At 39.4% G+C, this 24,452-nt stretch overlaps 1 protein-coding gene and 1 long non-coding RNA gene across 2 annotated transcripts; one reads left to right on the top strand and one right to left on the bottom strand.

Annotated features, from left to right (window-relative positions):
- Positions 1 to 5,632: 5,632 nt before the first annotated feature.
- On the bottom strand, positions 5,633 to 14,415 carry LOC110043929 (uncharacterized). The gene is made up of 3 exons (XR_016201991.1): positions 14,334 to 14,415; positions 13,747 to 13,862; positions 5,633 to 11,523 (listed from the first exon to the last, which is right to left on the bottom strand). It is a non-coding gene; the product is annotated as an uncharacterized LOC110043929 (long non-coding RNA).
- Positions 10,502 to 19,853, top strand: LOC110043928 (uncharacterized). The gene is made up of 3 exons (XM_089273487.1): positions 10,502 to 10,657; positions 11,222 to 11,738; positions 13,468 to 19,853. Exons 1-3 carry the CDS (start codon positions 10,502 to 10,504, stop codon positions 17,955 to 17,957), a joined length of 5,163 nt encoding a protein of 1,720 aa, XP_089129613.1. The 3' UTR covers positions 17,958 to 19,853.
- Positions 19,854 to 24,452: the final 4,599 nt, after the last annotated feature.

Below are 24,452 nucleotides of genomic sequence, written 5' to 3'. Positions count from 1 at the left end.
GCTAGAAGAGCCTCAGTTAATTTTTCTACTTTTTCAAATACTTGTCTGTAAATTTTTTTCCCGCGAACCGCGTCTACCCAGCCAAATTTACAGACAAATGTATGGAAAATTAGAAAAATTAACTGAGCGTCTTGTAGCCAAGCTACACCCTTCAAACTTGGTGAAAACAATCTTCACCTAGTATTTTAACATTACGAGTCACAAATCGGATAAAATTCGATTTTACAAAAAGTTATTTGCCATCGGATTCCCATACAAACACTGTAATTTCTGACCGCTTTGCCTACCCGCCAAGATGGCGTCGAAAACCGTGATTAGGACTATTCGCCTGTGTTTTGGGCTAGACTTCAGTTTTCACTTGCAACGTATAATAAGCACTTGCTTTGGGTTTGCTTCAACTACGCTAAGCGTTTGGCATAAAAAAAAAAATAGCGCCCTTTAATTTGTCATCCAATCAGAAGTAAAACCAAAACCAATCGAGACTCGCTGGCACACGTTTTCCCGCGCTTCGGCGTAAGCTTCATGTATTCGCTTCGAGTTTTGATTGGCTCACTGGATTGCGTGTGCAATTTGTGATTGGCCAGATTTAGGTTTACGTCACTCATTTGAAGACATCTCTACTACGCTACCGATTGGCTTCACTGGGAAAAACACTCTCGCCACTTTATGATCCACTCCGAGTTAATAAAACCACAACCAAATTGTGATTCGCTCGCACACGTTTTCCCGTACGCCGCGTCAGTTTGGATTGTCTGCGTTCTTTGTCTTTTTTTAGTTTTACGGGACTGAAGCCCGCACTCTATATGGCGTGGTTTTCGAGCAGAATCTTGTAAAGTGCATATAAAAAAATTGGCTCTTAATTGGTCTTGAACAAAGATTTAAAAAAAATTCTTTGTTTTGCAACATTAAAACTAGGCAGGGGATTTACATTTATTTTATAAGTCTCGAGACACGCGCGTGCATTTTTTCGTACGCGCAAACAGTCTCAAAACAGCACACGACTGCAAATGACAATCTCGTTATTTTACGTGGCAGCTTGAAAACCCTGAAGAAGGCAGTAGTCCCGAAACGTCGGTTGATTTATACCGCCATTAAGCGTCTTCTTAACAATATTTTTAACATTTACTTGTTTTACAGAGCCTACCTTATTTACAATATCTTCAGTTATTCCTATAAAAAGCTTCCCTAGTTTCAGTGACTAATCTGTTTGAGGTGTAGGAATAGCGCAGTCGTTTATCGTCAATGTGGCCCAGTTCGAATCCTTCACCAAGCGTCATATGTGGGTGGAGCTTGTCGTTGTGTCCCATCTTCGCTCGGAGGGTTTTCTTCTCTCCCGCCACAAAATCCAACACTTCTAAATTCTAATTCGATCTAGAAACAGTGGAGGCAGAGGGGGAAGAGCCATTCTGTTGACTTGCGCCACACTGCTAAATCCTACGTTAGGTTGGTCCTACGTAATACTACACTGAATCTTCTATGGCCCTATGGCTTCCGAGCCCGTTGGTGTGTTCCTCTGTACTGTTTAGATTCTAGTTCAACACCGGTCAAACCTAAGTGAGAGGGGATTACTGAGACAGATGGGGGGATGGGGGAGGGGAAACAACCGGTTTGAGATTCTGACCTTCGGTGCATGTCTTCCCGAAAAATGTCTGGTAGAAAAGTACTAAGTCCTGTACTCCGAGCGCGACAAAAATTTAAAGTGCATGGAAAATTCTGTTCGACTTAATCGAACTTCAACAATCACAATAAAATGACAAAAAGGTCAATGTTAAGAAGTTAGATCGTGTTTATTAGGGTCTATTGTAAGCTAAAATAATGTGCTATAAATGTCACGTGGCAAACTGACGTGGGGGCACCATGGATACCAGCCAAGACAGTGACCTGTCATTTTACAAAGACCGATTTTGTCACGTCATGCACAAAGGGGCCAGCAGAAGTCCTGAAGCCGAAAACAGTAACAGGAAACCACATAAAACAACCAAGAACTTACAGACTCCAAGTCCTTGAAGCAAACGGGTGAGTACAATAGCATTAGGAGTTTACGGGACTTAGTATCATGTGATTTAAGTTTTTGTGCCATGTCGTGTTACTAAGAAGTAAACTAGCAAATGGAGTGAAATAATTTCCTTCTTTGAGGTAAAGGACTATAGCCACACCATGCCAACTTAAGAGAAAGATGTTCTTCAAGCTTTAAGTGAACACGTATGCAGACTTTATTATAAGTCTTATCGACGCGTGATTTGTCGCTGGTAAATATTCATTAGCTTCCTCTTGAATTGAAGCTTCAAGGATAGCATTAGCGCACTGGCGTTTAATTTCATGTCTACGGCTTCTACATGATCATATTTTTGCTGGCATAGGAGCGGGAGGGCACATTACAAGAGATCAACTTTTTGTCAATTATAAACTGCAAATATTCACACAGAGACTTTAGACATGAACAAGAGACAACGCTGTAACAGTTGTTTGTAGAGTGCATGGTATCGGCTTGCAAGGACGCGTGCGAGTTATGAGAAACAAATGATTGATCAGAAGACGGATTCCACAGGCTGTCGATTCTAACAAGTCTTTGTTCAGTTTCAAACTAATCTCATTTGGACGATCACGATCGGCAACTGAAACCAATCGACTTGAACTTTCCATTTGAAAATAGCGTCACCAGAGTCTTGAATGTCGACTATGTTTTCAACTTCCTGAGGAAACTTATGCTTTTTTAGTGGCGATGCTTTGAGTCTCAAGAGAATGCATGTGCCTTATTGACCGAGTGTGAGGTCAATATGGATGGAAATCGTCCAACTGCTTTTTCTTTACTTGCACTGGATCGGGAGGCAAACAAGGTCCATAATCATGCAAAAGAGAAAGAGGGCAATATTCAGCCATGTTGACCTGACAAGGTTGGGCAATAAGGGATTTATTCAATGGCATAAAAAACATAATTTTTCCTACTGAATACTTTAAGCGCCCTGACTACACGATGTGAAAAACAGAGCAAGTTCTTTTATCATCAGATTACAAAACAAGCTTATTGAGGTTGTATCATTGACCTCTTTTCTCCATTGCGACAAACATGGCCTCTCGTAGAGAACCTTTCCCACCACTAACTTTACTTTTTTCCCTTTCTCCTTCCTACTCTCTGCTCGATCTGGAAAAGAAAAGCAATTCTAAGTATAAACAAATATAAATAACAAAACTCTTAAAATAATCAACGTTTGCTAAAAGAAATTTAGAAACCAATCTAGCTTGTGATTAAAAGGTCTGTGAAAGCACGACACTCAATCTGTGCTGTTTAATTACTGCAGTCTCCATATATTTTGTCGGCTTGGTTATTACGTTTGATTGAATTACGAATCAATTTTCTATTAATCTCTCTCCTAGTATGACTAGAACTTTGCAAAGTTAAAATGCTTCTCAAAATCTGCGATGTTTGAAGAGTAATTTTACGAGAACTCTCAACATTAAGCTTCGTTCATGTAACACTCTTTTAAAAGTGTAGAGTAAACATACAGTGATATATGTTTGTCCTAAATCTCGTGCAATTATTCCGTAAAATATTAGTTCGCTTCTAAAGATATTTTTATTTTATTTTGTTGTTAAAACCTCTGTGGATTTTAATCAATTTGAGATTGGATTTTAGATCAAAGTCGGAACGACGAAAGTTCTCGTCGCTAAGGCTATCAAGCATCTGCTTAGCGAAAGTGAAATTCTCTATTCAATATTGCAAATTTCATTTTTAATAGACATTGGATGCAAAACTAAATGCAATTATGATAACGGTGAAGAATCGGATTTCAAATTTCGGTTGCTAAAGCTAAGCTGGTAGGCAACTTTGTAACTCATCTATTTCCATAATAGAAACTGAACCAATTCAAAAATCGCAGTTTATAAATTATGCTCTGTGTAATTCTGGGTTCATTTCTCATCTTTGCGATCCACTGGACAAAATATTTTGCGCGCCGTTGTGGAACAGAGGTTTTAGAAACTGATAGCGAAATATCCGAGAAGAGTTTTGATGCCAAACTAGCGAATCAGCTTGACGAAAAATAGACGCTATGAAACGAAAAAAAGTGCTCGGGAGTAAAAAAAATATATATATAAAGCGCAACACAAGAGGTTTTGCGCGATAGAGTTTATCAGGGCCATCTCCTTAACAACAGCGATCTCTAGTTCGTCCTTACAAAATTATTAACCCAATGTCTATGATTTTGATAAATATAGATGGTTCAAAATAATATTTAAGCATCACGTGAGGCGAGTAATGGAAGCGAATTTCAATTCTATTCACTATATACATGTAAAAATATGCGTTCGCTCTCTGCTGAAACCACGGCACCAATCTATCGATACAATTCTGTAATGCCCGGATTCCAAATCTAATCTTTCAGCTGCTTTTCAACATCGTACGTGCATATGTATCAGGTGAAGCTAAGTTTTGACATCTTTCCAAGACTAAATCTTGTTTTAATCCCGCTTAAGTACCATTCGCTCATGTAAGTCGATATTAAAATTATGCTGACACAATTCGCTAAGCTCCTTGTAGCTAAATTTAACCGACACTCGCACTTTTTTTTTGCGTTGTTTTTTCTTAGATTTCTTTGCATACAAAACCGTTTCAGTTATTTCTAGTGACTTCTACGCCGGACAAACCCTTCTTCTTTTCAGTTAAAGGTATATATATTTTGTGTTAAATACAACTTTCATGCACGATTATAAGAACCGTTATTGTAGCGTGACACTAAATTAAGTGTCGCAGTGACTCCTTCAAAAAAGAACAAAAATTAAATTCAACGTATAACTAGTAGAATATTCGAAATTACGCAGCAGGGCTAGCTAATGGATGATTCTAGTCAATTCTTCCGCTCTGCGACCTTGCAAAACGCAAAAGAGAGAAGGAAGAAAAAAAACAACATAATAGCAAAAGCGGACCCACATCCGAAAGTACAAGCATAACTTTCCTTTTTCTCATCCGCGAGGTCGAGATTGTGCCCACGATTTTACAGGGCGAGTCAGAATGACGTCAAATTGTTTATTCCAATGAAGTCATTTCTAAGTTTTTCGTTAAGAGTAAAGTTCAACTTCGGCGAAAAAGAAAAGTGACTATAAAAATGGCGCCCAAAGATGAAAGGAGATAGGTCACATTCAATAGGTTTCGCACGATAATTTTTGTGAAAGACGTTTGTTTCGATTCTGCAAACCAAGCGGAACATTTTGACCTTCAGTATTGCTGTTTGTGAAAGCCCTCAAGCTGTACGCAAAGTGAAAAGAAGTGGATGAGCCTTTCTAAGAGCCTCTCGAAGTATCTTTTGTTCCAAACTCAGGTAACCATTAAAACCGTTATACGCCCGTCATATTTTAAGCTTTGTGCGCAATGAGGCTGAAATGCCGAGGGCTGCAAAACATGTCACTCAGTCAGTTACTTAACATATCGGCCTATTCACGATGGAATTGATAACTTCTAAAATTAGATTGAATACATAGGAAAACACGAACGTGAAACGGTTGCATTTAAAAGGAAACACTAACGCCATACAACTGACAAAGTAGACAGACTGGCGAGACCAAACCCAAACTTGTTTCCTTGGAAGGGATGGCTCGGATATGAGTTAAAATTAAATCTAGATGCCATACATAACAATTTTTGTTTTTTTGCATGTTGTCTTTGGCAAGATGTAGACAAAACGAATTACGGTGGTTTTTTAACGACGAAACAGAGGCGAGACTTTCAAAACCGTATCAGGACCCCTATCAGCTACAATCTCACAGGCGAGCTTTCAGCCTGATCTGCAAATATCAGCGAATTCTGTGAAAGCTTTCGACTGAAACAATATCACGTATTCATTTCATTTTTCTATGTTCTGTTCTGTTGTCTGCAAGAAAGACTAGGAGACTGAGAAGTTACGCAAAGCAGCTTCGAAATTAGGCCGCAAGCGAGCGTGTCGCACTTCAAACATTTAATTCGAAAATTTTTCACTCGGTGATTTCACTCTGTTCTACAGACCTTGTTGTGATCCAGTCATTGCCTCTTTGCAAACAACTTTTACATGTAATACCTTCATTGCGTGAAATGAGAAGCTGAAAACAATCTCAATAATTGAGTGATACAGTTTTATCCGTTAATCCTTTCTTAAATCCATTTACGAAAAGCACGAACCTTCATATAACGGAAAGAAAGTTGTTCGTTTTGACATGTCTTCCACCTTGAACATTTGAAGCACGACGCATCCTCACTGGTAGAGACAATTCTCGCGCTCTGTTGTCCAGTGTAACGACAATAGTGTTCAAAAGAAACGGAAAGGAGTTCACCTGTCCAATATAAGATGAAAACATTTTAAAATATTTTAATATCTTTACAATCGGTCTCTCTCTGTCTGTCTCTGAAAACATAATTCTTGGAGATTTTATCAAGTTTTTCATTCAGTCCGCCGAATAACTTTATTTTTACTACAGCTGTGAAATTTACAAATCCTGGGCTAGCTATCTCAATCGCTTGGACACAAGCCCTGACAATCCCGCAAAAAATAATATTAAAACTTATCGATATTAAAAATTATTGTAACAAAACTGTCTCTGATATTCATGAAAATGCGTTTTTGTGATATTTTGTAGTTTAATAATGACCGCAAATCGTGCAAAAATTTACATCTTCTAAAAGTCAAAGTACAAAGATGTATATATAAATAACATTTCTGTGGCGAACAAAGACCTAATGAACTCAAATCCCGATATCATTTAAATAGTTCCTTCTCGCTAAATGCTTTTAAGAAAATTTTCTAATAAAAGATCTTCGGTAAGTTTGCAAACAAACCCATTATCGCTCTAATTCATTTTTTGTGGTGTGGGGGCTCACCGCAAGTTTTTCTTTGATTTCGCTCACTCGCCCCTCCGGAAAACCAACAAAACGCTATGTAACGGACGATGACAAAAACCTTGAGGCTAAAAGCTTATTAGACGTTCGCTCCAAACAGCGTTGTTTTGAAAGTTTAGTTTACGGGTCAAAGTAACGTTATACCAATTTCCTTTTTGCTGGGAGTCCAACCGCTTTTTAAAAATACGCTCCATTCACTGTGATCAACAGAGCAAAAGACCGCAGACTTTTGTCACTCAAAATCGCGTGATTTTATTGGTCCGCGGTGTATCGGGATCTCAGGAATGTGTCAATCAATGCCAATCATCAGTGAAGTACGGAAACGCGTCGCGTCTTGACAAACACACCTTTACGCTGTCTCGCGGGTAGTTTTTGTACAGAAGTGAACTAGAAAACATCTTGGGTGGTGAAAAACGAGCAATTACCACTTCTCTTACTATCTGGCGTGCTCTTGTTGGAGTTTATTACCGAAGACTGTGTAGTTTCATTTACGAGGTGAGATCGAAAGTCAAGTGTTGTTGTAGTTCAAAAACCTTTCGCAAGTTAACTAAACGAGTCACAGTCGTTTGAATAGCCGGTTCCTGCTTAATTTATCAGGTAAATCTTTAAGCAGTACAAGTGGCTATAAGTTGTAAAAATCGACTAGCTAAAGAGACACAGTTTTACTTCCAGGAAATGCGTTCAGTCAAATTTGACACTAGCGAAACTCCTAAAACTTCGCGAAATCTGCGCGCTGTTTTAAACAAGTCGCTTCTTCGGAATATTTTAGTTTATGGCTATGTTTCTGTGACAAAGAAGGAGCAGATTCGTTTACTCTCAGCCGGCTCTTGAAGTTTTACCTTGGACAGTAAGATAATTTGACGCACTAAAACATCGCATTCGGGTATTTTACAAGCCAAAAGCAAGAAAGTCATTCACATGTACAAGCTCTGTATATGAATAACATATGTGATAATGCGTGTTCTGTTGCCGGGAAGAAATTAAACTTTAACGCTTAAATATATTGAACAATTTCGTGGCTTAACATGGTCCTATTCTCTTTCGATATTAATCTTTGTTTTCTTTGGTTGATTCATGAGTGTCCACGGGCTGAATTCTACCAAAGACAACTTTCTCGTTTGACGCTTTTTTAACCTGCACATGTGCGAGTCGCTACGACTGGTCAAATTAATGCAATGAAAGTTTGTAAATAGAATATAAATGTACGTTCTCCGTCTGAAGCTGTTTTACTCCGAAGTTTATATTGTCGGTGTTTGAAAATGCTTCAAACTGCGTTTTAATGGATGACCCCCGACCCAAATATCAAAGTAAAGATAGAAGCAAGCAGTACAGAATCGCTTTTGCTTCGGGCTCCAGAAATACGTGGGGTTAAAAAGTTAATTCTAGGCCTCGGAAGATGGCAGCTATTCTTTGAAAAGTAAATCTCTTTGTTTTGGTTGTCATATTACCCACAATAAGGGGCGTGAACTGGAGTCAAAACAGTTCAGTGAAAATTACTGAATCGTAGCCCACGCCAAACAGTTCCGTTTTTCGTATAAAATATTACTTGCAGAACACGATAAAGAATGCTTCCGAGAAAGGCAAAATACCAATTCATCATTATTCTTTGACCGGTGTTTTGTCTGATGGCCAGATAACACCATTTGTTGAAAACTCTTCAACAACTCGTTCGCACGTTTCACGCTGTGTTGGGTTTCCTGTCATCGACAACGTATAAGTCACGCAAAACCAAAATCTTTCGGAAATAGTTTCCTTCGGTTTTCGGTGAAGAACGTTTACGCTGTCTGTCGACGATCTTCAGCACGGTCGAAGCTAATGTTTCGATCTTTGATACCGGTAGGTGGTGAATTTTAAATGAATCGTGAATTTTAAACAAAACCTACGAAATGTGATGTTGACAGCTTTCGGAGATGGTTGAATGATAGGAAATTGGCTTACAAAATGGCGCTAATTATCTTCTAATGATCATAGTACAACTGTTTGAAAAGAATTATCTGGGGAACGACAGCGCTGGATATTTTCGCCCTGAAGAAAAAAATATATTGCGGCGGTTCACAACTCGTATAATTTCCGGAAAGTCAGCATAATTTTCAAAAGGCGTCACAGGATAAATTGATTAAGCATTATCTTAACTTCACTTTTCTGTCTTGACGTTTTTTTATCACAGTTTTTTTTTTAATCCGATTTTTAAAGTACAAGTGACAGACATAATGAAAAGCAACGATAACCGGGCAAATTGCAATTAGATATTGTCACTACTCCTTAGACAGAGAAAATTGTACTAATGCAATATATTGTTGATAAGTCGTTTAACCTGGCTGGCACATTTAAATTTTGAAACGTTCAGTTTAATAATTAATGCGTATTCGTCTTTTAACTTTGGTATAGAGGATTAATTTATTAATCTGCTTTAGTTTTGTGCAAAATGAATTTAATTTGGGAGTGAAAGCAAGAGATACTGATTTTGTCACACAAGTCCACTAGTGCTGAAAATCATTATTTTTAAATACATTTTTATGTCTGGAGTGTGATTAATGTTTAAAGGCAAGACAAAACTGGTTAGTATGGAAGAATTCAAGTTTAATGCCGAACAGAAGTATTTTGCCAGTTAGACAATCAGATATTACAGCCAGTCAGTAAGTTAAATATTATGAAAAGCTTGTATCCTTTCTTCATACAGCACTGTGTCAAGACATAGTGAATAAAACTTTGTAATCAAAATTCTGTTGAAGGAGAAATTAAGCAAGAGTCTGTAAACAGAGTAATTTCGAGAAAGTTTCAAAAGACGGACAATTTTTGTTTCCAAGATAACTATCAATTCTCAATAGTTTGGTAAATATTCAAAATCTCTCTTGCTTTCAAAGATGTAAATAGAAAATCTTTTAATTCTATCAGAAAATTATCTTTTGAACTGCATAAAATCTAAATAAATTGTTCCTATGCTTTTGAAATCACAGTCACCATAGCTGTTGCAGGTAGATCTTAAAATATTGTCTGCATTTGTATTTTGGCACACAGCCATTTCAAATGTAAATTTTATTTAGTCTACCACTTCTTTTTTTCTAGAAAGACTTGTGGATATGACATCACCATTTTTAACAAATAAAGCACTGTATTCTTTGGCACCTTTAAAGTAATACCACGATTAATATGCATACTCTAAAGTAACTTTCTTTGCTTCATTAAGCCACAAATGTTAAACAGTCAAAACGATATATTATCATTTTCTCGTGGGAGTATTTGCTAGAACAGGCAAAAAGTATGTGATGACACATGGTGCAAAAGAATCTGTACTGTCTCTACTCGCTGTCTGTTTAAGGCTAGCAAACTTAAATCCTTTATGTTTTCTTCATGTTTTCTTTTCAGTTTTGGTTAAAAGGACAAGCAATGCTTTACGATTCCAATTATTGTAATGTTAGAAAAAAATGCTCTCAGCTTAGCCAGAAGTTAAACTTTTCGTTTTATATTTTTGACCACAAATGACCTTGTTGGTTGTTTTCTTTCTAAAAGATTGCTGTGTGATTTACTTCTACAGATCCATCAATGTGTTGATAGCTTACAGAAGCTAAGTTTAAGCTGTGGTTGAGGCGTCTGTGTGCAAAAGAGTTAAGAAGTGCTAGCACACTTCTCATCTGCAAAATGAACTTCATAATACACATATTCTGCCTCCTCGTGACGCTTGTCTGTGGTAAAGAATTGGAGGAACAATACCAAAGACTACCAGATGCCATAGCTGTTATTGGGAGATCATTTGAATACTTTTTACCCCCTCGAGATGGCAAACAGCAATACAAGGTATGTTGTGAATCAAAGCAGATGCATACTGTGAAATGAATATCACTTAATCCAGTGAAGTATCAACAATCAATATTGGTGTTAATTGAAAGAGGCGTTAATTACACGGATGGAAGACTTGCCCCTAAAAAAATCAATTAAAAAGAACTGCATCTTCAAAATACCACATGCCTGGTCAGGTCTGATATTTGTTGAAAGTGCAAAAATACAGAATGTTTAAATGACTCAAAATATTACTTAATACCACAAGCTTAGAGACAATGAAGTTGTGTTTGATAATTATTGCAAGGGTGGGGAAACTGGAATTTTAGGTGTTGTCATGCAACTTTTGATATAAAGCATTGACAGTGTCCACAATGCAACACTGTTTCAGAAACTAGAATGATTGTGGCAGCATTGATTACCAGCTACATTTTGAAGAAACAAAATGTTCATTTAAAATGGGCATTTACACATTCAAAAAAAGCCCCTTTGTAGTGACACTACTAAGAAGAAATTAAGCAGGCTTATTAAAAAGTACAGGCAGCTTCAAAATAAGTAACAAGTCTTTCTTGTGTCTGTTAGGCCTTAGAACAAGGAAAAACAGTGCTACCTAAATGGCTGTCTTTTGATGCAACCAAGAACCAAATTTATGGGTTACCCTTAAAGCGAGACAAAGGGAGAGTTGATATTGAGGTCCATCTAAGGGACAGCGGATTGCACAAGGCTGTTTTCTCTATTGATGTTCAAGACTTACATACCATGTTGGAGAATAAATCGATGATGTCAAACGAGACAAAGGTTCCACCCTTTACAGAACCACTTTGCTCTCATGGAATGCCCGTCACTGTTGCCACTGTTCAGTTTGATCTTCATGTGGGGGAGCTCTGTGGAGAAGAGAGAATGAAACTCATGAGACAACTGTCAGAATTCATCGACGTGAACATAGCAGACCTTCACATGTCAGCTGGAAAGGGACATAGCACAGCATTTGGGTTCAAAAATATTGTGATGATAACAGCAGGACCAGGAAATGTAGCTGATCCCAAGAAGCCTGGTATTGTAGTTTCCTGGAAAATTGGCTGTGGAATGGATATTGCAGGTGTGTAGTACAATAATAATGTTCTGAAACCAGTGAGACTTTGATTAGGGAGTTATGAGTTATGGTGGCCCCCCACCCCTCAGGGGATGGCAGAAAAATTGGGTGGGGTGTGCAGCCTGCTTCTAAAATCCTGTACCCTATTTAAGACCAAACTCTATGATTTTCCCTACTCTATTTGTGACCTGATCAAAAAGTCCCGCTATAACATATGGAGTACATTATTGAGTTGTAAAATTGTAAATAGGAAGTTTGAGGAGCACTCAAGAAGCTAGAAGTTGTCCTTGGCTGTGCCTTGGGTGACTCTTATGCTTCTTTTGTTCTCTCCAAACTTCTCATGTTCGTGAAAGCATGAATCAATGCTACTGTTAACTAGTAAATTACTAGGTCAGATCTGACACATTATGATGGAAGATAACTGGCAAGGGACTAACATGCAGGCTTTTAGCCAAACGGACATCCAGGCACCCTGTAGATGCGGCCACTTATTAAAGAAAATCATTTTATTTTTCATATTTTGCTTGCTAAATTGTTCATTTGAGCAGGCCCTATAGCACATTTTAGATGCCCACTTTTCAAATCTTGGCTAACAGCCTGCTAACATGTGCATGTAATCCAGAGGGACTGGCAATACTTATTGGTGTAAAAGTTGAGCAGAAGAAACGCTTAATAATTATGCAGTCAGGCTAGTGGAATCCATTCTTTGCTTGCCCAATGAACAAGTGAAGTGTTTTGGGAAAAATGTCTAAAGCTGATTAAGGTAAGGCTTGAAATAAATTTTTGGAGGCTACGTGAGAATGACTTTTGGAACAGTTCATCATAGTAACAGCTTGCCTAAAGGCCAAATTTGAAAAATGGTTTTCTTTGCACTCTGACAAAGTTGTCAAAAGTGGCCAGCTGCTGATGGATATTGTGGCACTCTGCTGGGCAGTTCTGTTCTTCAATGCCAGGTTGTTCAAAACTCTATTGTGTTGTTCCAGAAAATATCCATACCCCTCCCACAGAAGGTTTTTCAGCTTGAACCCCCACCCCACCCCTCCAGAAATTCCATTTTAGTGTCATACTTTCCTTCAAAAAATTGGGCTTTAGAATCCCCCCCTCCCCCCCCCCCCCCTCCCCCTTGGAATTTCCGTTAACCTTCCTTGGGGTTGGTATGGATATTTTAGTGGACAAAAATTAATTCTTTGGTTAACTTTTTATCCTGGGTTAGCATTAACTGGCTTTCAAACAACCCGGCTCAGGTACTTGCATCACAAGCAGCAAATTTGCTGGCTACTTTCTGAAAACAGCTATCTAATTCAAAATTTTCTTTAAACCCTGTGAGCACCAGCACTAAAGAGGTACCAACTGGTTCCTCCAAACCCAATTTTGTTTAAAAAATTAATGATTGAGTTGTTAAGTGTTGGTTGCAAAATACTTGAAATTATAAACTTATTAAATGAGTGGGTGGGCAGAATGGGAAAACATTTAACTTCAGTTCATAACATACTGACCAAGTCCAGAGAGGTCAGTGCAAACTGACCAAGAGCCAAATAGTTTCCTGTTTAGCCCAAGCTATCTCTGCCAGTTATTGCTGTATTGTGCAACAGACAACTTTTCCTGGTCCACCTCAGTCACCTTAGACCCTACACACATGTTAGTTTTTATATCTGTAGGATTGTGTTGGCAAGACCAAATGGTGGTGTAAAAAAGCAATGTACTTAAACCACGTATTGTTTTGTTTTTGTCATAGGAATAAAAATGGTCTCTCTTTTGAAGTCCAGTTCTGAGCAGGGAACATTTAAACAATTTCTTGAAGCCCCTGTTAGTGGGTGGCATATTGTAACTGGGCAGCCAAAACCTCATGAAAAAAGGGTACGTCGACAAGTAAGCAATCTGTTTCCAACTCCAGTACTGACTGGCACGTCTCCAACACCTTTGGCCACAATGGCTCCACCATCATCTATTGCTCCCAGTATAACTGTCATGCTGGCTACTACAACAGGGAGTCCCCTTCCTGTTAACACTGTACCTGTCATTCGGAAGTCAATTGGCCAAATGACCTTCTTCACTGGAAGAGCACTTCGATATCAAATCCCAGCTGATATGTTTTATGACCAACAGGATGGCAACACAAGAAATCTAAGGCTAGAGATGAGAACAGGTAGTCTTGGTCAACTTCCCTCCTGGATAATGTTTGACTCACTGAATCAAGTAATTTATGGCCTGCCTTTCGGAAGTGACAGCATTGGATTGTACGAGTTTGTTCTCAGTGCCACTGACAATGGTGGAAAAACTGTATCTGACCGCTTTAAAGTACAAGTGTCCGACAGCCTAACCTCTTTCACTCACATGTTTACAATTTGCCTGAATTATGACCACAAAAAATTCATAAATGATGTTGGGATTCGACTTCAGCTAATGAGAAAAATTACCAACTACTATGGTTTGGACTTGTCTCAGTTACATCTTGCATCCTACACGTATGAACATGGTGCCATTTTCTTTGCATTCAAATTCGAGTTATCAGACCAGAACTGCAACAGTAAAAATTTGCAAAATCTCATAGATGGCTTTGGCAGAAATAATAGAGAACTGAATCCAAACTTTCAGACATACCTCCTTCCAGAGTTTGACATACTGTATGGCTTTCATGAGGGAATTGAACTATGTACACCAACTGCTGCTGAGAATTCCATACCTGAAGTAAACAAAAAAATTGGTCAACTGAGTGTGTCTTTGGGACAAGGAATGCACTTCATCATCCCATGGAACACATTCTATGACCCACAGGACTTTTACACACGTAACTTGAAGCTTGAAATTAGAACAAAAAATGGTGAAGCTCTTTCTGCAACCTCGTGGATTGGTTTTAATTCTTCAGAGCAGGAAATTTATGCCCAACCAAATGCTTCAAATTTAGTTGGACACCACAAGTTTCGCATAGTTGCTATTGACAGTGGAGGACTTGAAACTTTTACCAGTGTGAAGGTGCTTGTAGTGGATGACACAAACCGTTACAATCATGAGTTTTCAATCCTCCTTCGAGGCTATAGCTATGAAGACTTGGCAGGAAATACTAAAAACAGGGTGTTCTTATTGGAAGCAATTGCTAAATACTATCAGCTAAACTTAACTAGTGTACGCATCGCCAAGTATCTCGAAGGAGTATCTTTTCATTTTAGGTTTGATTCCATTCCATATGGGGAATGTGACAATCCACTCTTGAAAAGGATCATAGATGGCTTCTGGATTGATGATAAAAAAGAGGTCAATGAGTCATTTGTAACTGCCCTTAGAGAAGACAAAATAAGAATTTTGACTGGCTACTACTTTGGTATTGGACCTTGCGAAGGCATTACACCCAAGCTGGAGAGCAGCCCAGAAGATCAACAACGTATTATCAAAAGAGAAGTGTCCCAGGGACAAGCAATACGCTTCCATGTTCCTTACGACACTTTCTACGACGAGTATGAATTTTATACACCTAACTTGAGGCTGAGCATTAGGACAATGGAGAATAAAGAACTTCCACTGTCCTCTTGGATTTTCCTTCACTCCAATCAGCAGGACATTTATGGTTTACCTTTGGATATCAGTACAGTTGGACGTAATGATTTTCGCCTTGTTGCAAGAAATAGACAAGGAAAGGAAGGATTTACTACTTTGACGATCACTGTCTTGGAAGAAAACGTAAATTATGAAAACAACTTCACCATCCGCATTGAAAACTACAATGCAATCAAGAGAGATGTTTTCCAGAGAGTGAAACTGATAGATAAAATAGCCAGTTATTATGACTTGGAATACAACAACGTTAGGGTTTTGAGTCAAAACCCTGATACATTTACTTTTGGATTTGATACTGTTCCGGCTGGACCATGTGACGACCCAAATCTTTTAAAGGTGAAAAGTGGGTTCTGGAGCGACAGAAATATAAATCCAAAATTTGTGGCAGCACTTTCTCCAGATTTTAATGTAATTTCTGGTTATTACCAACTTTGTGGAGAATATATGAACACTCCACCAGTAACCATCAACCCTACAAAGCGCCAAACTGTATTCGAAGGACAAGCAATGAAGTACCCTATTCCTAGAGAGACATTCTATGACAAGGAAGATGGGTACACCCACCAACTCAAGTTGTTCATGACAACGATGAAAGGAGAAAACCTGCTACCAACTTCATGGATTCTTCTTTTTGACTCTCCACAGCAGGAAATTATAAGTTTACCTATAGGCAACAACAAAATTGGCATGCACAGGTTTTACTTGACTGCCACTGACAAGGGAGGGTTTAGAGCTTCCGATGAAATTAAAGTGGAGGTGTTGGAAGATACTAATATCTATAACCACAAGTTTACTATTGTCATTGATGATGCTACAGTTGCAGACAATGTGAATTCAAGAGTGATTTTTGTGGAGAAGCTTGCAACTTACTTTGGAGTGGACTTTCATGATGTTCGTGTCCGTAGCTATGGTCCAGATGTTCCAACTGTCTTCCAGTTTGCCATCCCAAATCTAGCATGTGATGACCTACGGCTGTTGAAGTGGAAATCCAGCTTTATCATGAACAAAAAGTTAAATGAAAACTTCATTAATGCTCTTCGTCCCGAGTTCCTAGTCTCTTCTGGCTCATTCGAAGGCCTGGACATTTGCCAAACTCCTGAACCACCAAATAATACACCTCCACAATTGTACAATCACATTGATCGGCTGGATGTATTCCAGGGACAAGGGTTACGATTTCACATTCCTAATGACACATTTTACGACAAAGAAGACCTCTACACACCAAACTTAAAGCTAGAAATGAGGACAATAGATGGAGACAAACTTCTCAGGACATCTTGGATACTCCTCAATTCTTCACACCAAGAAATTTATGGCTTGCCTTTTGATGTTAATAGAATTGGATTACACGAGTTTTTGATGGTGGCTGCTGACAAGGAAGGAAGTGAGGCCTATGATGCATTTGAAGTGAGTGTGTCGGAAGACAACATTCCTTACAGTCACAAGTTTAACATTCTGATTGACTATGACAATGCTACCTTCATGGACAATGTGGGAATCAGAGTGCTCCTGTTAGACAAGATAGCCAGTTACTTTGGAGTAAACTTCACCAGCGTGCGTGTGGTCAGCTACACTCCTGGAATTCTATTTACATTCTATTTTGATTTTTTGCCATATGAGGAATGTTCTCATCCTACCTTGGCAAAGTTCATTGATGGCTTTTGGTTTGGCAATGATTTGAATCCACAGTTTGTAGTGGCACTTGCTCCAGATTTTAGGGTGGTATCTGGCTCTTATGAAATGCTTTCTCCATGCAAAGTTGTTGCACCGCCTGTTGCTGGTTTAGTTGCAGATAGGCCTGGTGGAATATGGTGGACTTATGCAATTATACCTGCCATTGTACTTGCCATTGTTCTCCTTCTCATTGGGTGCTGTGTGCTAATCCTTATGGGATGTTGTCGAAAGCAGAAAATGACAGGGGCAGAGAAAACAACCTTCATCTACAAGCGAAAGCCAGTTGTCCTCCAGGAAGAGTATGAGATCAAGGAACAGCTATTGAAGCAGCCAATAGTCCTGCCAAATGAAAAGCCCCCTGTGCCACCTGTGTACCCACGCAGCCCTGTTCTAGGTGGTGACAGAACACCACTCTTGATTGAGGAAGCGAAGTCTGTTCCCTACCAAGCACCAACTTTCATGTCTAGTAGACAAATGGCAAGTGGTGGTGGCAGTAGCAATGTTGCATTTGCTGGAGGCAATGGTGGTGGAACTGGTGGTGGTGGTGGTGGTGGTGGTGCTGGAGGTGCTGGAGGTGCTGGAGGTGGCGGCGGTGGTTTAGCTGGTGGCAGCAGTGCAGCTGGTGGCGGTGGTGCAGCTGGTGCTGGTGGTGCAGCTGGTGCTGGTGGTGCAGCTGGTGCTGGTGGAGGAGTTGGTTCTTTTAGTGGTGCTGGGGGTGGTGCCTTTGGTGGTGGAGCTGGAAGCGGTGGCGGTGGCGGCGGCAGTGGTGGCAGTGGTGGTGCAGTGGGCAGCGGTGGTGGTGTTGGTGGCACAGCTGGTGGTGGCGCTGGTGGTACTGCTGTCAGTTTTAGTATGGCTTCAGGTGGTGGTGGTGCTAGTTTTAAGCAGACTTCATATAGCTATAGTTACAGCAGCAGTGGGGGAAGTGTTTCTGGTGGAAGTCGCAAGGTAGCTTATTCTGGGTACAGGTTACCTCCAGCCTATGTGCCACCATAAACTCATCATATTAATAAACTGAAGCACTCTCTTGACAGTTTAAGTGGCTTGCTGACTGAACTGAAGTTCAAGTATCAAGGGACAGTAATTTGTTAACAGTTTGTTGCCATCAATCTTCTATGGGAGCCTTTGAACCAGCCTCCTACAATTTACATTTTGCTCATTACGCCAACTTGGAAGAAGATTAGATGACAAGCCCAAAGAGCATCTTCTATGTACATGTCCTGGCAGATGCAGTAACATGACCAGTTTTGTTAATTAATGTTTCCTACTTGTTTTGTTTGATGTTGTTTTAGACCAAAGTAGAAGTCAGTAACAGTGGATATCTCCCAAGCGAGGTAGGAGCTAGGTGGATATCTTCTGCTCACCATCCCTGAGGAGAATAGTAGAGTTTTGGTATCTTGTTACTGGTGATCAGCTTTAGACAAAAAGTGCAGATTTGTATTGCCATATTTAGGCAAGGTGTTGTTCCAGAAAGTATCCATACCCCTTCCATGGAAGGTATTATTAGTTTAAACCCCCACTTCCTGGAAATTCAGGTTTAGCTTCATACTTTCCTCTAAAAATTTAGGCTTTTGACTCCCCCCCCCCCCCCCCCCCCCTCCTGCTTGGAATTTCTGCTAACCTTCCTTGGGGTGGGTATTGATATTTTATGGAACTATACAATGTTAAAAGAACAAACTGTCGGTGCTGTTTGAAAACCAGAAGAATAATGTTCCTGTTCAATAGGAAATAAATCAGAGCACATAAAAACAGTTTGGTCATTTATGCAGACAATTATTATTTAAACTTGATGTAGAAAATCCTTCTTTTGATGTTGAGTATAAATTTGCTATTGTTAATCCTAAGTTTAAGGCTTGTATTGTTAGAAATAAGGGTTAAAACGGCCCAATTAAGCATTTAAATTTGACTTACAGGTATAAAATATTTTTTAAAAACATTATAAAAAGTTTAAAAAAAGCTCAAAAGCTAGGCGACGTTTCAATGTTTTCACAACATTATCAAGTCAAAAAGTTAAGAACTTTTTTAACTTTTTATAATGTTTCTAAAAAATATTTTATCGCAGTTTTTTGTAGCTAAATGTTATTAAAAAATTTGACATAGGAATATTTTGGAAAGAATAGACACTTCTTCAGGTCTGAGGCAAGCAGCAGAGACTATTTTAAAACAATGTGCTTTAAATAATGAGCAAAATTACTATTGTTCACCAAGTGGAAAGTTGACCATGAGGGCTTGACATAAAGGATTTCATCCCATGCGAGCCATTGATTTTTCTACCAATTTTTAAGTTAAAAGAAGTTGCATACACTGAATGTGATACAATAGTTAATTACAGTATCCACTTAGTACTTCTAGACTAGTATTAGGTCTTCTTATGTTGAAATAATTGTGTGCTTCTTAGCTACAAAACAGACTTCAATTCATCATGTCATATCTGGAGTCTTTATCAGCTTTATCAGGAGAGCAGAATGCTTCAGTAAATATTTCAGGTGTTTTGCAAAAAGTCCTTTCCTCCCAAGTCTTGGACTGGTCACTGAGTTTTAAAAACTCCAACTGCAATCTTTGTACATAACAGTTAGATTCAGCATTGAAACTGTAGGATCTTCAATTTCTCCATTCTGCACTCCTGTAGGTTTTCAGGGCAGTATTGCCAAAATATGAAATAGTAACTTTCATTTAATATTGAATTGAGATGCTATACTAAAAATAATGGATTTAAGCATGCCTTCAAGTTTCGATGATTCCATTATATGGTCCACAGTTGAACAAATATGACAGTACAATGTGGTCAACTGGTTCTTTTTGCTTTAGTCTGATGATCCAGTAAAGCTTTGGAAGTGTTATTTTTTTAAACAAATAATCTTGGAAAATAAATTTCAGCTGTTTAATGGATAACTTTTGACTTTTTTTTTTCTGCAACTGCCATCCATTTTAAATATCTATATGCATTGTTTGGCTTTGGAAATGCAACAGCATGGGAAGACATAGATTCCAAAGGCAATCGAAGGATTGGTTTGTCGGCTATTGACATCAAATAATTTAAGAACCAAACCTAAAGGTAGCCCTATTTTGAAATATTAATATTCACACTTGTCTCCAAAGCTTCTGGGGATATTTCTAGCAAAAAGGAATCTCATCAACATTGAAGGAAGCTCTCCTGCTTTATTTTCTTTAACCCCAGAGTCAGGTTTAATGGGATTTCTTTGGGTGAAACCACTCTCATTAGACACTCCCCTGCTGAAACAAAGCACAAGTGCATGGAAAATCCCATCAGGGATAATCTTGGCTAAGCATGGCTTGCTGAAACAGCTCCCATACTTGTTTAGGATAGGGTGGTGGGATCATGTGTGCCAAAAGCATCTGCAGCTGACTGTTGATCGATACCCTTGATCAATATCCATTATCCTCAATCAACACTCGATTGATACTTGATCAACACCTCCGTTGATACTCGATCAACATCTCGGGCGACAGTTGGTCGAGAGTCAACTATGTTTCAAAGACAAGCCACCGAGTGTCAATCGTCAATTGACCAAGTACAGTTAGTCAATCGTTGACCGCCTGTCTATCAGGTGTTGATTGAGATGTTGATTGGGTGTCAATGGAGTATTGATTGAGATATCTATCGCGTGTCGATCAAGTGTTGATCAAGGGTTCATCAAAGGTTCATCAAGGGTTGATCAAGGGTGTCTATGGGCACTTGACTGTGGATGCCCTTAGTACACGTGATCCAAAATGTGAACAATTTGCAGCTATTAGGCTGTGACAACAACTTGTTCTCTTGAAGGGTGTGGGACAGTAGAAATTAAGTCAGACAACCCCACCCTCGTAGGAACAAACTTTTGCTAAATGAAATGTTTACTTACCTAATAGGTAAATTAACTGCATACACAAAGGGACATCTTTGGGAGTGTAATTATTCATATATGGAAGCTATCCTTTACTGATGGGTCATATGTGATGTTTATATGTGGTTTGAATGAGAGCAAAATATTCTTACTCCATGTTTCTTTATGCTACAGTAACTAGAATCATGCACTGACAGCGGTGGGCCAAAAGGCTTGCAAAAGGGTATCCCTTGGACAATGCAAATGAAATGCTTTGAAAAACCCGGGACCAAGACATAGGGTGTCTACAAACTGGGTAACTAACTGTGATATTGCATAAGCTACAGTTTTCACTGCGGTTTATGCTTATATGCTCATAGCATTTGCATTATGCTTAATAACCTTTGCCGGCAGACCTACAGGAGAGACCCACATAAAAAACGAACAGCAACATGCGTTCTCCTGACCTATTATTAAAAGGCTTGCTGGCCTATTGGTTAGTTCAAGCACTTGCTGGGGAAGTTGTGAAGTGTTCTTACTACTTGCAGTGCCTCTGTCCAGCCAGGAGTATAAATGGGCACTAGCCAATAATTGGAGTAGCCTGACACAATACTGAGGGGTGATCTGTGATGGCTAAAATCCCATTAAGGAGTGGAGAGGGGGGAGGGTGTGCTTAGCAATACTCCTATCTGCTTCATGATACAGAACCCAAAGTTAAGTGCTAAGAGCTATGAGCCAGCTGTGCTCAACAGGCTTTAATTTAGATTAGAGTGGATTTGTTACTTCTATCAATCCATCAGGTGTCTAGTGATGTAAATTGTACTTAGAAGTGCTTCTATGAGGTTAGGTGGCATCGCCTGGACATGTTTCCACTTAACAGTATAAAAACTACAATTCAACGGGCTATTGCATTAAAAATGTGCATCTACTCCCCCCCCCCCCCCCCCCCGCCTACCCCACTTAAATTGTGGACAGGTCATTCAATCATTTTCTCACTCCTAAAGAAAGTCATTAAAAATAGTACAAAAGAAATTCATTAAATATGTGTCTGAATACCTACATAATTCCATAAAGTTTCTGGAAATCCCATTACGTTTCACCCATTACTCCCACTGCATTCCTATGTTCCAGCTTAAGAATTCCAAGATTTTATTCCTCAATGTGAAGGGCGTAGGGGTCCACAATTTCTGAATTTTGATACGATCTCAAAACTATAGGCCATCAGATGGCCCATAGTTTTCTTTACACAGGGCGACAGATTGTGAAACCGTGCTGTCTGAAGGTAACCGAAAATAATACATTCTAATATTGACAAGTTTAAGTTCTACAAATAGCAAATATTGACAATAAGCTCATTTCCATATGAAATGAGTCAAAAAGTTTTGCACTACACCTCATTTTGCGAGTCTTGGAATTAAAATATTATACATTCCCTTGCGATGTCTTTACCTTTCTGAGACGTTTTCGTTTCAGTTCATATCCCGTATATGGCTTCATCCTCTACCTGTGCCGTCTACCATAGCAAAGCTAAACCGATAGCTGAGTTCTTTTTCTTTGCCATTTGCCCGCAGCCAACACAATTTTGTTCAGCGGTGAATAAAATAAAAGAAGCAAGGGACGGGGAGAACTGGAAAGAGTCGGTTCCGTCTAGGACAGCCTTCCGCGCTCCAGACTAGAATGGATTCTCTATGGCTTCTAGCCTGCAAACAGGGTCCCAGCGAGGGCGGAAAAAAATATCCCGTGAGCGAAGTGACCCGTTTAGTGCGAAATATATATTTAGAGCGAGACGAACGCTCCCCTCGTCACCAGACTGCTCTCGGCTAGCCCCGCTCGCCCTAGACAGAGAGCCTGTATGTTCGCAGGCTATATAGCTTCTAAAGCTTTGGGTTTTCAGTCAACGAGCCTCAACGTTCTTACAAAAAGAGGAATTCTATGATATCGATACCATCACTATGAAAACATAAACTGAACAGTGACAACCAAGAGAAATTCGAGATTAACGCAACGGCTTGTGAATAACTTTGATGTATCTGCGGGTTCATATTTTTTGCATGTCTAAAAAATCGCAAAACCGCAACGAAGTCAGTTTCAGTTACGGTGGTTTCCGCAAGCTCCCGACCAATCAGAGTAGGAACAGGGGCGTAATTAGGGAGGGGGGGTCCTGGGGTGCCCATTACCCCCTTTTTTGTAAGCCTTTTAAACAACCTACAGCAGTTGGCGAAATCTGGTGAGTACTCTCACTTTGACACAGTGTGACCATTCCCCCCCCCCCCTTTTAAAAATCCTGGTTGCGCCCCTGAGAGGAACTTGCGGGAAACATTTGTGATGTAAATTACCCAGCATGCAAAAATCCACGGAACTCTTCTTGCCCTAGCCTAGCCTCCTACGCGGACGCTCTTTGGACTTGTCAAGAGGCTAGTCCTGATCCTAGCCTAAAATTTCAATCAGCTCCACCACCACCCCCCCCCCCCCCCACACACACACACACACACACACACACACACACTCAGCATAATCCCCCGGGATAGAGACTCTCTCGCCCGGGGATTAGGTTGAGGGCGGGAGATGACTGGCATTTCAGGCTATTCCTGCCCTTGAGGCGTTCTCAGCAGGAAATGAAAACGTAGTTGAATTTTATCTGAGTCTCGACCGTCTCCTGGTATAGAAATCACTCCTTGTCAAAAAAAAAAAAAAAAGAGGAAAAAAGGGGAAAAAAAACTTGCTGTGAAAGTAAAAACAAACCTGGTTTGGCGTTGCTCTACTGACCACACTCTTCCTCCCGGAACTGCCTTTAGGATAATCTAAGGTAATATTTTAAGCCACAAACTTGTGTGCTTGCGGTCTGTGAATGCCAAGTAGATTTAGTTGTTCCATTCAGACATCCGCTTTCAGGCGGAAGCGAGGTATTGCCCACACCTCATTTCTCGCGCAATCACAACTCATCACTGCCAGCCAAAGCCTAACGCAAAAGTTCGAGTCACGTAATCTTCGAGACCGCCATGAGAACCTTGTCACGCGAGAACCTTCCAAAGAATGCGGCATGGTTACTGGAGGTTGACACTCTTCTAATAACTTTGCTATCGACAGAAAAGAGGATCATTATTTTTAGGATGAATTTACCTTATTACATGTAAACAGTTTTTTAGTATATAATGAGATGAAGAAAGAGAACTGAGTAGTGAAACTTGCGGATTGACGCCCATAAAAATGTATTTCTGTCAACTGTCAACTGTTCGGCGTATCAAGAAGACAAGGTTAATGGAAACACAGTTCTTACTGACCCCACTATATATAAGGCGTGGTCAGCTAAAGTCTTATCTTTCGGTACTTAGATCAAAATTGGCTAAAAATAAATACGAAAGACAAATAAATAATGCAAAATATTTCCTCGAAAGACTACTTTAGTTTTGAATAGAAGCCTAGGAGCCTATGAAAAGCGTGAAGAAAAACATGTCTGCAAAGGCAGAAATAAACAAAATAAAAAACTGACTATAAAGAAAGATAACAATACAATAATGACACTGACCGGAATAAGGACAAGTGTAATATGGGTCGAACCATCTAAAGGGGAATTGGAAAATGGAAATGAAGTTTGTTTGTTTTGTTTGTTTCTTTTAATTTATTTTCTTTCTCTATTTCATTTTTTTTTCTGAAAAATTGAAAACGA

The sequence above is a fragment of the Orbicella faveolata genome, unplaced genomic scaffold, assembly GCF_042242905.1.
Source record: "Orbicella faveolata isolate gen_17 unplaced genomic scaffold, um_ofav_v1 contig_35, whole genome shotgun sequence".
In the NCBI taxonomy this organism is placed as follows: Eukaryota; Metazoa; Cnidaria; class Anthozoa; order Scleractinia; family Merulinidae; genus Orbicella; species Orbicella faveolata.
Note: the sequence above shows the minus strand (reverse complement) of the source record. Positions and strands in the feature narration are given on the sequence as shown.